Source organism: Pseudorca crassidens, chromosome 9, assembly GCF_039906515.1.
Source record: "Pseudorca crassidens isolate mPseCra1 chromosome 9, mPseCra1.hap1, whole genome shotgun sequence".
Taxonomy (NCBI): domain Eukaryota; kingdom Metazoa; phylum Chordata; class Mammalia; order Artiodactyla; family Delphinidae; genus Pseudorca; species Pseudorca crassidens.
Window position 1 is genome coordinate 94720546 of NC_090304.1, and position 15837 is coordinate 94736382.

General features: G+C 53.8%; 1 protein-coding gene across 17 annotated transcripts in view; it reads left to right on the forward strand.

Annotated features, from left to right (window-relative positions):
• CEP164 (centrosomal protein 164) overlaps positions 1-15837 on the forward strand; it is a 70712-nt gene that overhangs the window by 38434 nt on the left and 16441 nt on the right. For 12 of the 17 annotated variants that reach the window (XM_067751134.1, XM_067751139.1, XM_067751138.1 and 9 more), the window contains 7 exons: positions 1878-2261; positions 3231-3311; positions 5185-5268; positions 9257-9342; positions 10399-10566; positions 11429-11575; positions 13174-13311. In XM_067751134.1, the coding sequence (XP_067607235.1) occupies positions 1878-2261; positions 3231-3311; positions 5185-5268; positions 9257-9342; positions 10399-10566; positions 11429-11575; positions 13174-13311 (1088 nt within the window). The remainder of the gene's footprint in view (positions 1-1877; positions 2262-3230; positions 3312-5184; positions 5269-9256; positions 9343-10398; positions 10567-11428; positions 11576-13173; positions 13312-15837) is intronic. The other 5 variants (XM_067751141.1, XM_067751142.1, XM_067751149.1 and 2 more) reach the window with 4 other exon arrangements.

Consider the following 15837-nt stretch of genomic DNA (forward strand, 5'->3'; position numbering starts at 1 on the left):
GCCAAGGCATGAGGGAAGCCCACCACTTCTCTGTTCAGCCTCTGCTCTTCTCCCTGGGACAGGCGTGGCACTGACCACAGCGTCACCACCATGTCTGGTGCCCTTTGCTCTGGGCAGTAAAGGCTCATAGCCAGGGCCACCTGGGATGTTTCACTTTTCTCCATTCTCAGCTGAATTCCTTGAGGGCCGGACCTATCTTCCTATTCAGGTCGCCACGGTGGGGTTTGGCTCATAGAAGGTGCTCGGTGACTGAACTTGTGGGTCTCATCGTAATACATGAGTTAGCGCTTATGGAGCGCTTACGGTGCGCCAGGCGCGGTTCTCTGTTCTTTACTCACTCGATGAGTGTTAACTTATTTAATCTTTCCAACAATCTTATGAGATAGGCCCATACCCCCGTATTTTAGAGGAAGAAACTGAGGCCCAGAGAAGTTAAACAGTTGGCCTAGGGTCCCTGTAAGCACGGAGCCAAGATTTGAACCTGGATGTTCTGTCTCCGAAGTCGGGCTCTGAAGTGGTCTGCTTTCCTGCCTCTCTTAACCATCCTTGGAAAGTCTGGGTGGGCTTGTCAGTCGGCTGCCAGACCTGCAGTGGATGGTCATGGCCTTGGGTTCTGTGGGTCCTTTAACAAGCAGACAGCATGGTGAATGGCGTGTTTGGGGCTTTTCCTTGGCCCTCTGGACTCTAGTCATCACGCTTCTTGTTGGAGTGTCCAGGGTCAGGCTTCAGGAAGTCTCAAAAATCCCTGCCAAGAAGTTGTCCATGCTGGCAGCCCAGGTTTAGGACAGGTGTTTTCTGGGAAGAAGGCTTCTCTGCTTGAGCCTAGGAGAGATCGCAGGCTGTATTTCCAAGGGAGGAGTTCCTTTTTCTCTTGTGGGAGCTCTAAAGGTTTCTCCTGGTCTTTACCATGGGGTTCGTGAACGAGGAGCAGGGTGGGCAGCTGTAGAGGTGGCCTGCTCCCATCTCCTTTCAAGAGACCCTGCAGAGGGGACCTTGGGGGATTAACGGCCTGCAGCTGCTGAACCTTTGATCCACCCCGGCTCGTGCCAAGGCCGGGCTTGTTGATGGAATTGATGGGGTGCAACGGGCCCTGGAGCAGGGCCATTTCTGCATGACGGCTGCAGGACTGTCCATGGGGCCGAGACCCTTTCAGAACTGTGCTGTGGCCTGAGACTCTCCTACTCAAGCCCCCTCCTTCCCTCTCGCATGTCACAGGTCTCAGACCTGCGTTCCCAAGCCTCTCCCCACCTCCCGTATCCTCATGGGCATTTCCCCCAATTGATCTTCTACACACCTCACCCCATCTGGCACCTGCTGCCCAGAGGACTCACTTGATGGTCCTCCGACAGAGGAGCCTGGCTCCAGGGCTGCTTATGCAGCCCCCTGAGGCTATAGGGAGAGAGCTACCCTCATTGCTGTGCAAGAAGTGTACCCTCCTGATATTTCCTCCCTGCTGCCTTTTAAAAATGAAAACTCTAGACTTTGGTACTTTTCTCTCATGCGGTTCTCCGTCATCATCCTCGTAAACAAATATTGACTTCTGAGCCTGCCATCTAATGGGGCTGGAATGAGCCAGATTTATCACTCGAGAAAGTGATGGGTGGTGACAGAGTTGTATAGTGCAGTGCACTGGATTCCAAGCTCCTCAGTGGACGGGGGTCAGGTTGGGTGTGTTCAGATCACCATAGAATTTCAGAGTCAGTGGAGCTGGGCTGGAGCCAGGAACCTGTGTTTTTAAATGCTTTTGAGGTGTGGGATAGCCATTGGTTTCAGAACTGTAGGCATCAAGGAATGGCAGCTGCGTCTTGTAGCAAGTCTCTAAACCCTTTTATTAATTCCTGACGTCTTCCTTTCTGACACGGTCTTCTGCTCCCTAGGAATCTCCAAGAACAAGCCAGCCAGAGGAGAAGAAGGACACTTCTCTGGATTCCGATGCTGCCAGCCCCCCTACTCCTGGCAAGCTCTTCGGCCGAGGTGCAGATAGCAGCCTGAGCAGTGCCGATGGCCAAGGGCAACAGGGAACAGGGGCAAGTTGGCTCCCAGAAAAAGAAAAGAATGAGAAGAATGATCCCGGGATGTCCAGGAGTGTGGCGGACCCCGGAGGTGACCCCGCGGGCGATCAGCCTGCCAAAGCCAATAAAAAAGAGGCACCAGAGGACCCGGTGGATGCAAGAGAGGAGGGTTCCCTGCAGGAAGAGGCAGCAAAGGAGCCAAAGAAGGAGGCTTCCGTCCCGAAAGAGAGCAGATCAGAGGCGAGCGAAGTAAGTCACCTTGTCCCGTGGGCAGTTGCTGGCTGCAGCCCTCTGCTGCTCTCTCATGCCCTGTGCACGTTGCTCTTCCTTCATCTTTATTACTGAGTCAGGAGCTGCATTTGCAGGCCCGGCAATGGGTCGGCAACATCAGCCAGAACTCTTAATTGTGACAAATATGCCCAGACCCAGCAGGCAGTAAAATCCTGAATGAAACTCCAAACCTGCTGGCACTAGAAATTCAGAGCAGAAAATTGCTTTTCCGTTGGCACCTCCTGGGGTATTCCTATTCCTCTGGTCTCCCACTTACTTCCTCTTGCCATTTCCTGCCTCCCCCTCCTACTTCTTGACATCAGTTTGGGGTGAGTCATGGTTGCAGCCTGTGTTCCTGCAGAGAGAGGAGCCTGTTGAGGGGAGTGGGGGGGGACGTTTGGGAGTGTCCTGCCCCGGCATTGGTCAGTTAGGGTACAAGAAGACTCTTCATTGGTCTCTCTGGCTCCTTTGAACAACCCAAGACACGGGAGTCTTGCTTGGTAAGATCAGGCCAGTGACTCGGATGGATAGAAGTAGGACCCAGCTGTGAGAACATTTGGCATCTTTATTTTCCAGCCCTTAGTCCCGCCCTTCCTCCAGGTGGATGGTGAGGGAATTCATTTAAAGAGCTTTTAGCTACTTCCTGGAAAAGATACTCTCATCTTGTTTTCCTAGGATCCCATCAAACTTCCCCACTGCCGACTTTCTAACCATCTCCCACTCTGCTTCACTTGGCCCTCCTTCCAAGTGTAAAGAGTGTTGCCCTGCCCAGCCTGAGGGGGCCGGGGGCAGGGGTCCAGAGAGAATGGGAGGGTCCACAGGCCTCTTCCAGGTTTTCCAGAAGAGGTGGATTTCGGTTTGGGTTCAGCCCTGTACTGGCACCGTGGATAGTGATCACGACCCTCTGTCCTCTGCTCTGGTGACTTCTCTGTGGGTCTGTCTCCCCAGGAGTCAGAGATCAGTGAACACATGAAGGAACTACAGCCCTCAGACTCCACTGCTTCTGACCCCAAGTCCTTTCTTGGCCTGGTGAGTCTGAGATGGGGGGCAGCAGAGTGGTGGTGAAGAGCATGGGTTTGCGAGGTCCCGTGTTTGAGTGATTCGCTGAGCATCTCACAGCTTGTAAGTGGGGAAGTTAGGACTCAAACTTGGGTCTTGTCTAACTCCATTTTCTCAGCCCTGCGTACTAAGGATAACACTACCTACTTTATAGGTTTGTTGTGAGAAGAAAGTGGTGTAAAGAGTATAAAACATTAGCATATAAACATTAAACAAACATAGCTGTTATTACTATTACTGCTGTGTGAATTGCCTGTGAGATCATATGAGGTCATTGCCTCTGGGCTCTAGCAGGAGCATTACATGAACCTAGGAGGTTAGAGACTGTGTGTTTATGGAATCACTGAGCCATGGTGAGGACCAGTCCTCAGGCTCTCAGGCTCTGACCAGGAAGGATGCTGTGGTGTGGTATCATTTCCCAAGTTACGACTTTGTCCTGGAATGCCAGCATCCATGGTTTCTTTGTCCCAGCGCTTCCACGCAGCCTGCTGTAGCCTGGCGTCACTTGCCAGGTTTGTTATCTATGGGGAGGAGTTCGGGGTGCTTTCTGGCAGAGCACTTTTTCCAGAAACCACACTCCATCTGTTCGGAGGAGGCAGATCAAAGGGAAGGGATTAGTGGGAGAGGGTCAGGGATGAACAGTAATGATACGAGGGGGTGCAGAGGAATTAGGAGGCTGTGCGCTCAAGCCCCTCACTGAGCCATGGGCTTAGGAACCAGATGGCAGCTGCATTGAGTGGAGTAGAACTCACGCTGAAAGGGAAATGTCATCAGCAAAGAAAACCCACAAGCTAGGAACGGGAGGCAAAGTCCTTGTTGGCACAAACCGTCATGAAGAATCACTGTGTCCCAGAACTCTCTGAAGCAAGGACCCCGGCCCTGCTGAAGGAGCCACTGTGTGGAGGAACGGGCTGCCCATCGGCATTTTTCTTCTCTACGGGAGTGGGTGGAGGAAGCCACAGACAGCAGGACCAGACCTTGGCTGGGCGCGCCTGCATTTATCAGGGCTGATGACAGAACTGTCCCTGTTAGCGTGCTGTCAGGTAGCCGTCCGTCACCTAGCCCAGTGACGATCTTGGGCTCGGAGGGGGCGGGCTCGTGGCTCTGCGGCAGCCAAAGGGCTGCGGGGAGCTGGCACCTGTGTGGGCACTTGCTGCCCGTCCCAAAGAGAAGCTGGTGGAGGAAGTGGCCCTAATTCATCCCCATTGTCCAGAGGGACACCTGTATGGGAAGGGGAAGGAACCAGCTGGGTGGAGCCTGGCAGGCCCTGGTGTCCAAGCTGCCCACAGGGCTTCTGGGCACTTTGGCCTCCTGGTTGGGCACCAGGAGGGAGAGACACCTGGAAAGTGACATGCTTTGCAGCACATGTCACACAAAGAGCTTGGGCTTTGGAGTCGGCCCAGGGCACTTCTGACCCCCAGCCCTATTGCTTACCAGATGCGTGACCTTGGATAAATTACTTGGGCTCTCAAACTGCTTCCTCTGTGAGATAAGAATAAGAGGATCAGTCTCATAGGGTTACTTTTTTCCCTGTAATTTGATTATGAAAAATTTCAAACATACTGAAAAATTAAAAGACTTTTACAGCGAATAGCCTCATTCTCACCACCTGGAGTCTACAGTGAACAGTTTACCGTACCTGCTTTGCCACATACCTTTCCATCCAGTCGCAGTGTTAATTTTGAAGGTGAAATTAATGAGTAGCTGTCGGGGTGCTTGGTACAGTGCCTGGCATGTAGTAGGCGTCTTTCTGGAAGGTGGGGGTGGAGGAGAGGCCCTGTATCCCTGGTGGGCGCTGAGCGTGACAGAGGAGAGCTGACCTCCCCGTCCCTACCATCTCCAGGACTTCGGTTTCCACAGCCGGATCTCGGAGCACCTGCTGGATGTGGGCATGCTCTCCCCTGTCCTGGATGGAGCCCGCTGGGAGGTGAGTCTCTCTAGGGCTGGGCTGGAGCCTCACTTTTGAGGATAATCAAGAGCTGAGTCCTGCCCATCCCAGGGTGCATTTCTGGGAGTTCTCTCCCTTCTGATCCATTAAGGCAAGGCCCTGACGGTGCCTGTGATGGGGCTTCCGACATACATGCTCTGTTGCTGCCGTGAATTCAGTCATTCCATGTCCTCCACCGCCATATATTTATCTGTTTATCCAGTCACTTAGCAACTGAGGGCCGACCACTTGCTCCCGTGCAAAGCGCTGTGTAGTGTGTGGGTTTCAAGGCACTTCCCAACCTGGCCCATCCAACCTCTGCAGCCTCATCCTCAGCCCACCGCCCATGCCCCAGCTGTGCCCACCACTCGCCGTTCCCCTGGGGCCACACCCTCCACCCCCTTCACCACTCTGCCCGCTGGGCTGCTTTTCCTTTTGTCCCGGCAAGCTCTTTCTTGGTCTTGGAGGTCCACCTCTGACGTCACCTCCTCCAAGCACGATTTATCGTTCCTTCCCTTGCTCCCCTTAGTGCTGCTGCTTTTGTTTTATGGTTCTTTGTCTCCCCTGCCAGATGTAAGCTCAGACACAGACCCTGTCCTTAAGGAGCTTGAAGCCAAGATCATTTTTGCCTCCTCTGTAGGGTTGTTGAGAGGAGAGCGATTCTGACATGTGGTCTTTGCAAGTCTGAGCGGGCATTTGGTTTGGGTGAAACAAGGTATTTAATGTGAATCAGGCCTGGGTGCCCTTAGTGAAGCGAGTCCTGAGACAGGATGGAGTTACAAGGTCGGTTGCATTTGTGCCTGACATGTTCTTCTCGGTTCTGCTGGACCTTGGTCCCCACCGTCTGCAGCACTGCGGTTTGGAGGCCTTGAAGGGCACAGACAAGGCCAGGTGGTGTTTGTCAGGAAGGCTTTGGAGCAGGTGATTTGAGAGACACCTTGCTGAGTAGGCCGGGCAAGGTGAATTTCCATTGCTCCGTCTCCAGAATCTGGCCAGCATTAGAATACTTGGGGGGCTTTAAAGAAGACAGATTTCTAGGTCCTGCCTAAGACCTCATGAGGCGAGCAGCCTCTTTTTGGGCCATGCCACTTGGTATAAAGCAGTAGCAGGGCCTGGCTTGCATTTGGTTCTCATGAGCACCCTCTGGCAGCCGCCCTGGCAGAGGGGGCCCTAAGCTGTATCTCATGACCAGCGTGGGGCAGCACTGGGCGCTCAGGTTGGCTGACCGCGTGGAGCCCTTTGCGGGATTGTGTCTGCCCCTCACTTCAGGGCACGGAGGGGCTGAGCAGGGAGGTAGAGCTGGAGGGACAAGAAGCAGCCTCTTTGTGGGACGGATAGAACCATAGGTACAGTCCCCTTTGTCTTTCCGGGGGGCACTTGTCCGTTTTCCATATTCTCTGGATCTCTCCCAAGGCCAGGGCCAGCACAGAAGCTTAGAACTGAGCTAAATTAATTTTTGTTCACTTAAACATTTTTTGTGCATCTTTATTGAGATCCAATTGACATAAATAAACTGGACACATATAAATGGTACCATTTGATAAGTTTTACCATATGTATACACCTTTCAAATCACCACCACGGTCAAGATAATGATTATAATGAATTACAAACATGATGAATTTTATAATAGGTTACAAAAAATGACCATAAAGTTATTTCAAATAATACAGAAGGTCAAAGTCTTCTACTTCCTGCAGCCTTACTCCCTCCCGCAGGTAGGGACTGTTAGTTTCCATTAACATTTTTCATGTGCCTTTCCGGACAATTTTCTGTACACATATAAGCATGTATTTATTTTCTATTTGTTAATCTTTTTTTTTCCCTACAGAAATTAGAACTGTGCTATTAAAAACTGCTTGGCAATATGCTCTTCAAATTCGAGAATAGACCCTTAACTGATTTCTGTGCTATTTCAGGTCTGCCCTACTCCTCTTATTGGTTGCATAGCATTCTGCTTTATGAATGCACTGTGACTTACTGGGATTTATTAAACTGAGGACTGCATCATAAACAAAAAACAAAACCCCGGAGCTAAGTTTAGGTTGGGGAAGTGGTGTTTCGAGCAGTCTTAGGCCGGAGGCTTAGAATGTGCTTGTGTCTCCCCTTTCTGAAGAGTGCCGATATGCCTGATTTCTTTGTCTGGTTCCTTTGACTCCCTTTCTCGGGCAAAAATGTCTAGGGAGCAGGTAAAAACTCTGCTCAAAATACCTCTGTCTGCGTACTTACCCAAGGTGTCCCTTATTCTGTAGCTGGGGGCTAGTTGAGTTTCTAGCAGAAATATGGAAGGTGAAATAAGAAGGAAATAGACAGGCCTTGTCTGTAGTTTGTCCTTTCTGATTCAGGGCTCCGTCCGCCGATATTAATTACAATCACTGCACTTTGTTACCCATCTTGTATTTTAGTCTGTGAAATAGATTGGCCTGTGTGATTGTTTTTGTTTTTGTTTTTCCTTGAAAAGAGAGGGGGAGCTGTCTGCTGAGCTCGTTGTGAATTGTAGGGAAGACAAGTTGTGAGTTGAGCTCTGGAAGGGAAGGAGGTGGGGTGGGAGAAGGGCGGCCCGCCCCGCCATTGTCTGCGGTCTCTGCCCGGCTGATGCGATTAGGAGTGGCAGCGCTGGCAGGGAGCCCTTCTGCTGCGGGCACCAGGAGGCACTCCCAGGCAGCATTGCTATTTTTCATGTAATCTGGGGGAGCTGGCTTATAGTTCAGACCCATCCAGATGGCAGAGTCAGCCACAGCTGCCGGGGCTGAGGCTGCCAGTGGAGAGGTGTGAGGGGCTGGGGGCATGGGGCTGGGGACACGGAGGTGTGCCAGCCCGGCCGGAGCCCTACTGGGGAAGATGGAGTGAGCTGTCTGTCTCCTGCCCCACGTCTCCTGTTAACCCTCGTGTCCCGGAACAGACAGGGCTCCTGTCAGTGTGACAGAAGGAGTGCAGGTCCTAGGATGGGGACTGGCACTGGCAAAGCTGGTTTCTTCTGTGTTTTGTTTTTCCTCAGGCTGGGGAAGAGGAGAGGGGGTATGAGGAGAGCTCGTACTTGTGGCATTATGCCTTCTTTTGGGCCGGAGTCGGGCTTTCTGTACGTGATCTCATTTAATCTTCACCAGAAGCCCTGTGAGCGCTGGTTTGCTATCCCGTTTCGTAGTGGAGGAGGTGCTAGAACAGAGGGGTGAGTCCAGGCTGACTGCCCTACTCTCCCCGCGTGACCTCACCCCTGCAGAAAATATGTGAATGCATCAAGAATAGTCCTTTTTCACCAGCTTGCTAAATTTGCCTAGACGCCTAAGCTTTAAAATGAGATTTGGGGTTGGCTTTCTTTTTTGTTTTGCGCTGCCTGGCTGGTAAAATCCCTGACTAGGAAGGGGGCATCATTGTCTACTGATGGGACCTGGGTGTTGGGGGAGCAGAGGAGCGCCCCGTCTTCCTCCCTTCAGGTGCCCACACAGTGCCCTTCTCGTCTGGAGTACAGCTCTCTGTCATTTCACCAAGTCTCCATGTCTCCAGGGTCCTTCCTCTTTGACGCGCTTGTCTGCTGTGCCCAGTCTTGTTCGCTTAATTTGAGCGTCCCCGATTATCACTGGCACTGGTGGTCTGGGGCCTCTGTGGATCTGGGGTGTTCATGGATGGCTCCGCTTTGTACAACTGGCAGTGAAGGGTTTCCAACTGCAGAAGGCAGGATTTTCTTTTTCTTATGTGTTCTGCTTCAGCCTCTGCCTCTGCCTGCGGTGGCTTTAGTGTCTGACTCATCCTCCCCAGGCCAGCAAGGCTGGCCCTGGGAGCAGCTGTGAGCCTGGGGGCTTAGCCAAAGCCCCAGGGCCTTCACTGTGCAGTAGGCGACCTTCTCTTCTGCATCCCGAGTGGTCCTCACTCACCAAGAGCCACCTCTCAGTGCTTCCTCCTGGCATGAGAGTCAGTTGGAGGATTAAAGGACCCAATGCAGACCCCCCAACCCCCAAAGTATACACTTTCCACTGCTACTTGCCTACAGGCCCAGAGGTTGGGGAGAGAAGACAAGGATGCCAGCCAGTCCAGCCAAGATGAGCTGCAGAGCAAGAAGTCCAGAGGCTCGGAGAGGTATAGTGCGTGGGAGGCCACCCTCAGGGACTTTGGGATGGCGTGGACTTGGGCAGAATTCCTGGCTTTGGTCTACGTACCTCAGTGTGCTCCTGCCTGAAGGCAGATGGTGAACTGACTGGATGGCCTTGCAAAGTCTGCGTGTGTGCGTGTGCATGTGCGTGTGCGTATGTGTGTGTGTACGCAAACCAAGTCAGGAGTGGGAGGTACTGCTGGAGCATATGGGAGTACTTTGTGCCCATAGCACCATTGTGGGGACAAGGCTCTGTCCTTTTCATCAGATTGGATGAAGCCTTGTGTGTCCCTGCTCGTGGGCCAGGGCTGGATAGCCTGCTCGAGGTCCGGGGGACCATGTTAGAGGGTCGGTAGTGCAGCTCAGAGCTCCGAGCCAGGTCTTACCACATCAGAAATGGCCGTGGCTGTGTGTGTGTGTGTGTGTGAGTGAGAGAGAGAGAGAGAGAGAGAGTGAGAGAGAGAGAGAGAGAGAGAGAGAGAGAGAGATTGAGAGACAGGAGCTTCCAGCTTCTCAGGCCTGAGCCCATGATAAGAGAAGGGCTGCCACCCTGGAAGGGGAAGCGGGTGGTCGTGATACTCTTTGGACCCTGAAAAGCTATCAGCATTCTTACTTGAAGCTGCAGCTTCCTGCATTGCCTATAGTCTGACCGTTGGAGTCTGGCTTCTCTTTTTCTCCCTCTTTTCTGCTCAGTTCTTCCATCATCACCCCCCGCCCCCAACACACACACACACACTCTCCCCAGCCCCAGTGATGGCAGGAATGCATACACCTGTGAGTGTGCCCAGCTCTCACTCCTGGGCCAAGCAAATGCAGCCCAGGGACCTGGGAAGGCTGAGTGTAGTCCAGGCAAAGGGAGAGCTCCGGAGGGAGTTCCTTCGTCCTGCTTTTCTGGCTGCTTTGGCCTCCATGGGCTCTCCATGGAGGTGGGGCCCCGGCTGAGGTCCAGCCCGCAGGAGGCATGGACCTCGGTCCCCATACTCCACTCCCCAGTTCTCCTGCCGCTGTCCGAGTGGAGGTCCTGACTCTGCTGCTCTGCCCAGGTTATCTCCTCCTCTTCTGCATGGGGAGCGGCTCCAGAGTCCCCTTCACAGCCAGGCCACGGATGAAGGGCCCCCGCAGCCCCTGGAGGAGCAGCTGGAACAGAAGGGGGCAGAGGAGCCTGGGGAGGGCTCTGCAGGCAGCCCCACGCCCCCTGGTTCCCTGCAGAGGTAAGGGTGGGCTGGAAGCCTCCCAGGGTGGGCGTGGCGGGCTTGGAGAGGTGGGGAGAGCAGGGGGCGGGGTTGCAGCCTAAGCATCCGCCACAGACATTTCTGCTGAGTGTTTCACACAAGCTGGAGAGTTAGGAAATCTGCCTCTTCCTCGTCCTTGGCCTACAGCTAAAGTCGGGGTGCACAGTCTGATTAGGGGAGCTTAGAAACTCTGGAACTAGCAAGTATGTCTTCTGACCCAGCTGCCCTCCTGCCAGGGGCCGGGGCAGAGACTGCTGTCACCCTGGACTAGGCTGTTCCTGCCAGGGGGGCCATTTCCCCCGGTCCCCACCTGCCAGCCCCCTCCTTCCCAGCAGGCATCCCACTGCTAGTCACTCAGCAAGCCTGTGGGGAGCCCTGCTGGGTGCGGGGCCCAGGGCTTCCCTGAGGCCAGCTGAAAGGACCTTCACTCCCTAGCCTGCTCCAGAGCCGGTGTAGACTTGCTAGTTTGTTCCCCTGGCAAGAGAAAGACGCTGGTCTTAGAGCTCATCTGGTTGGAATGAGTCACTGGGGGAGGCTGCGTAGCAGCCGTGTTTAGTTGGCAGCATCCGCGGAACTCTGCTGTGTGCAGAGCCTCTCCTGGGTGCCATAACCATTCTGCATCCCACCTGGGACGCGAATATCTGGTCCTTCAGTGTAAACTGCTCGGGGAGAGGCAGGGAGGGGAGCTGGGATCTGAGACCTGAGATAGGGAAACCACAGGTCTTGCCAGGGCCGCTGCCTCCTTTGTCCCCATCACAGACCTTTGACCCTGAATGGGGTACACCTGGAGCCTCTCACCTTCCTCTGGCTTTAACACAGTTGCTTCCTTGTTGCTGTCAAGGGAGGAGATCCCAAGCCCACCTGCCGCCCACGAGAGGGGCGAGGAGCAGTGCTCCCAGGCTGAGGGGCCGGGCCCTGGGCAGGATGAGGCCGAGGGGCCCAAGGAGAAGATGGCGGTCGGCCCCACCCTGCCAGTCTCGCCAGAGGCGTAAGGGCCAGTCTTCACGTCTGTCACTGCCCTGCACTGTGTGTGGATTGCTTCAGTGCCCATCTGGTCTTGGATGGTGGGGAGGGGATGCTCTGGCTCCGGCTCAAGGAGTGGAGTGGGGGGAGAGTGAGCGAACCCTTGGTTCTGCGTGCAACCTTGACCCCTAAGCAGCCCCGGGGCTCCCCTGGTCAGCACGTGGGGTACGAGGCTGGAAGCGAGGGGGAGGGGGGAGGGTATCTCCTGGGTCATTAGCAGAAACCTGGTAAAGCGTGTTTTCCCCTCTACCAAGCATGTTTTTCTTTGAGAAAATTATTGAGGCATTTATATACACGGAAGTACATACATCTGAAATGTCCAAGTCAGTGAGTGTTTACATACGTGTGCACCATATCACAACCACCCAGATCATTAGCAGAACATTTCCATCCCTCCTGAAAGTTTCCTCAGGCCCCTTTCCTCTCAGTCCACCTGCCCTAGGTCACCGCTATTCTAGCTTCTGTCCCATAGATTCGTTTTTCCAGTTCTCTAGCTTCATATGAATGGAATTATCCAGGACACAGTATATATCTTTAGTGCCTGGGTTCCAAGCTCAGCTGTGCTCTTGCACCAAGCACGTCTAAAACTTAGAAACCTTTCCGCTCTCCTCCCCTTTCTCACCGCTTTTAGAGATCAGGAACCTGAGGTTCAGGGAGGTGAAGTGATTTGCCCAAGGTCACGTCGCCAGTCGGCTGCAGAATTAGGACCCGAGCCCTCTAGTCGCCCGAGCCGTCGACTTCTGACTCTTGCTCTGTAGCCACCGTGCCTTTTCTCTGCATGGAGAGAAACGGGTGTCAGGGTGATACAGGTTTTCCTGTCTGTGAGCTGAGCAGTACAAGAGGATGAAGCGTCCTCAGGATTCGGGCTGACTGTTGGGCAGAGACAGGTTCATGCCCTGATTACTCACAGGAAGCGTCACCGAGAGCTGGCGGGGCACGTGAGTGCACGATCTCCTGTCATCGCTGTAGCGCCGCAGGAGTGATGTAGGGAAGGGGTAGCCCGTTTTTCAGGTGGTGATATATCCCACAGTGACAGCTCTGCCCCTGAGGAATGACATAGCTTTCCCAGGTCCCCTGGGTGGCTGTGGGCAGCCAGATCAGGGTGCTTTTGATGAGGACAGGAGGTGAGTGGGGTTCAGAAGCAGGACCCTCTGGGCAGAGGTCAGAGGGCATTTTCCCAGGGCTTCTGGCAGAGAAGCTGGCCAGTGAGGCTCCTCCTGGCTGCCTGGGCTGATGAGTCCCCTTCCTTTGTGTTTCTCCTCCCATCCCAGTGAGGCTGCCCCTGCTGGGGGGCTCTCTCCTGGACCACACAGTTTCAGTTTACACAGCGCCCTTAGGAAATGTCTGCTGTTCCTTTCCTAAGTCTTCTCAGGCTCCATAACTTCCTTGTTATTGATCTTTACAGCTACGTTAAGAATGGATTGATTTTCTGGGATTCGTGGGGAGTGGCTCTGTGTCTGTGCCTCATTTGTATCCATGGGATTTTCATTTATGAAGGTGACTGAGTGACAACACAGAGAGGCCCATGCCACTGAAAGAAGAATTTGTTCCTTATATTTCCAGAGAGAAGAGGGCATGCCACGCCGGGTGGGGCCACGTGGGGAAGGACCAGAGTTGGCCAGGAGGCCGAAGAGGCGAAAAGGAAGAGCATAACCCAGAGTCTTCATTGGGGTTCTCGTGGGAAGCAATGGGCGAGACAGGGTAAGTACCCTGAGCGAGTGGAGGGGTGGAAAGTTTGAATAATTTTGGAGGGCTCTGGGCCTGGTCTCTAGTTACCTGGTGCCTGGCCCTGGGTGATTTTGGGCGTGGGAAATAGATCAGGAGATGGTAGGGGGTGTAGGGATTGGTTGGTTTGCATGTGAAAGACATACTCCCTTTGCTGTCTCTAAGGATTGGCTGATCTGGGAGGGGGCACCCTCTCCTTGACCAGCCAGCTTTTTCAGATGCCATAACATCATGAAATACAGAAAATAAAAAGCATGATTAGTAGAGCCTGTCTCCTGCATAGATATTGTCAAGCTGAATCAGGAGGAGTTCAGAGCAAAGGGCAGGTCAGGGAGTGCAGGGAGGGCTAGCAAGCAGCCACCGCTCTGCGTGCTTTGTGGCCAGAGGCCTGGGTCTGGGAAACAAGGATACCCTTCCGTTTGTCATCCCAGCATCTTTCATGAGGTGTGTATAGAGAGAGGGTAAATGAATGAAAACAACTGGGTTGAAAGTGAGCGGAGACAAGATCCCTGATAGTGATCTGAGTTTTAGTGGTACCCTGGCCATTTCAGGGCCATGGGTATCATATCCGCCTCCCTCTCCTCCCTCCCTGCCCGCCTTCTCTCTTTGCTTTCCCTCATACGGCTCAGAGTAACTCAGTGGCCCGTCTGAAAGGACGACGCTCTGACTGAGCCTCTTCTTGGCCACTAACTGTTGCAAACTGTGTCTCACTGATGCTGATACCTGAGGAGTGGCCTAGAAATCGGACCTGCCTCTTCCTCTGGAGTCTTCAACTGCCCAGTTATCTCATAGATCTTTCAGGCTCACTGTTTGACCGCCTCGGACCTAAGCTGGGAGTTTGGGACTCTCGATCTTTAAAACAGGGACACAGAGGAGAGGCCCACTGAAAAGCAGCCCCATTTGCCTGTGTGCCAGACGTGCAGGCAGGCTCAGTGGTGCGTGCAGCCTGGGCACACACGGGCACGCCGGCTGACGCCCCATCTCTCCGCAGCATCTGTCCCCAGGGCTCCACACAGCTACGTAGCCCACAGGGGAGAGAGACATTAAAAGGTACCATCTCAGGGAAAAAAGATGATTTCAGCTCAGGCTGGAAATGAGTTGGAGGGTTGATGAGGCTGAGAGCTGCGGGGGGAGGCTCTTTCCGAGGGCGGTATTCTCAGAGGAGGTGGCGGCCACGTCTTACATCTGCATCAGTCGGGCTGGGACAGGGGACTGAGAGGAAGCTGGGAATTGGAAGCGGGGAGACGGGCTTGGGAGCAGAAGAGAACTGAAGGCAGGACTCAAGACTGCTTCTGGTCTGAGTCATGATTTTAGGAAAGATCTTAATGATATTTCAGAGATAGCAGAAGCCTTTTGTGTCTTCCTTCTCTCTCTGGCCTCAAGGGGCTGAAATGGAATTCCAGAGCCCTTGTTTACTTCTGCTCTTCTAATTTGATCCCGCCCGCCCGCTGCCTTCTGTCTCCTGCAGTGTGGGAGCTGAGGGAGGAGGGAGTTTTACATCCCCAGCGGTGGACGGGGGACTGGCTCCCCTCTTGGGCTCTGGCCCCTCTTGTCCTTGATTGGACCACGCCCATATGCCGTTGGGGTCCACTGGGCCACCGTGCCAGGCCTGCCGCAGCTGGAGCACCGTGGGAGAAGATGGTGGTTGGGTGGCCAGACCAATTTCTGATGTAAGATTTAGGGACCTGGGAATGCCAGCATGTCCTGGCCTTTAGGAAAGCCGCTCTGGGAGGCAAAACACTTTATCCCGCTTATGCTTTCGTTGCTTAAAATGTTCTTGGGGTTTCTCTTTGGGTATCTCCTTTAAGAACCAGAATATAAGCAACATAACAGCCTTCATTATAGACATCTCTTTAACCGATACCAGTGTTCCTTATCTTACCACCCGCCTTATGCATCCAGGTTAGAATTTCTTTTACACATTTCCAAACAGTGAATTCACTCTAAGCAGATGAAGTTGTGGCATCATCGGGGAGATATGGAGCCTGGCATCTGGCTGTGCTCTTGCTCCTGTCTTTGGCTTAGGGAAGGGTCTCCTGCCCGGCTCCCTTGGCAGAGTGGGGAGGACGGTTTCCCATTCCTGGGCCTCCATGGACTGTTCTAGGTCTCAGGGCTAGGAGTTCTAGCAGCGAACTCCTAGCAGCAGCTGCTGCTGCTTCTCCCGCTGGCTCATACACACTGGCCTCTGTTCAGTTTGAGAGTCAGAGAGCAACCTCTGGGGACTTCCCAAACTGCTGGCCTTGAGCCTCAAGTAGCAGGGAGAGCCCTGGTAGGGAGTCGGAAACAGGGCCATGAGCCACTGGGGAGGAGCCCATGAGGGGCAGAGCTCTGCTCTCTTCCTGCTGCCGCCAGCCGTTGAGCCACAGCTTGGGTGTTCACTCAGGCCACAAGCCACCAGACGCCCTGAGAGCCTCCTACGGGCACCCTCATCCCCAGGCTCTCGGGGCCTTTGACAGCCACCGTGGGGCTTGTCCTATAGAACGAATGCTGCCTGTGTCTTCA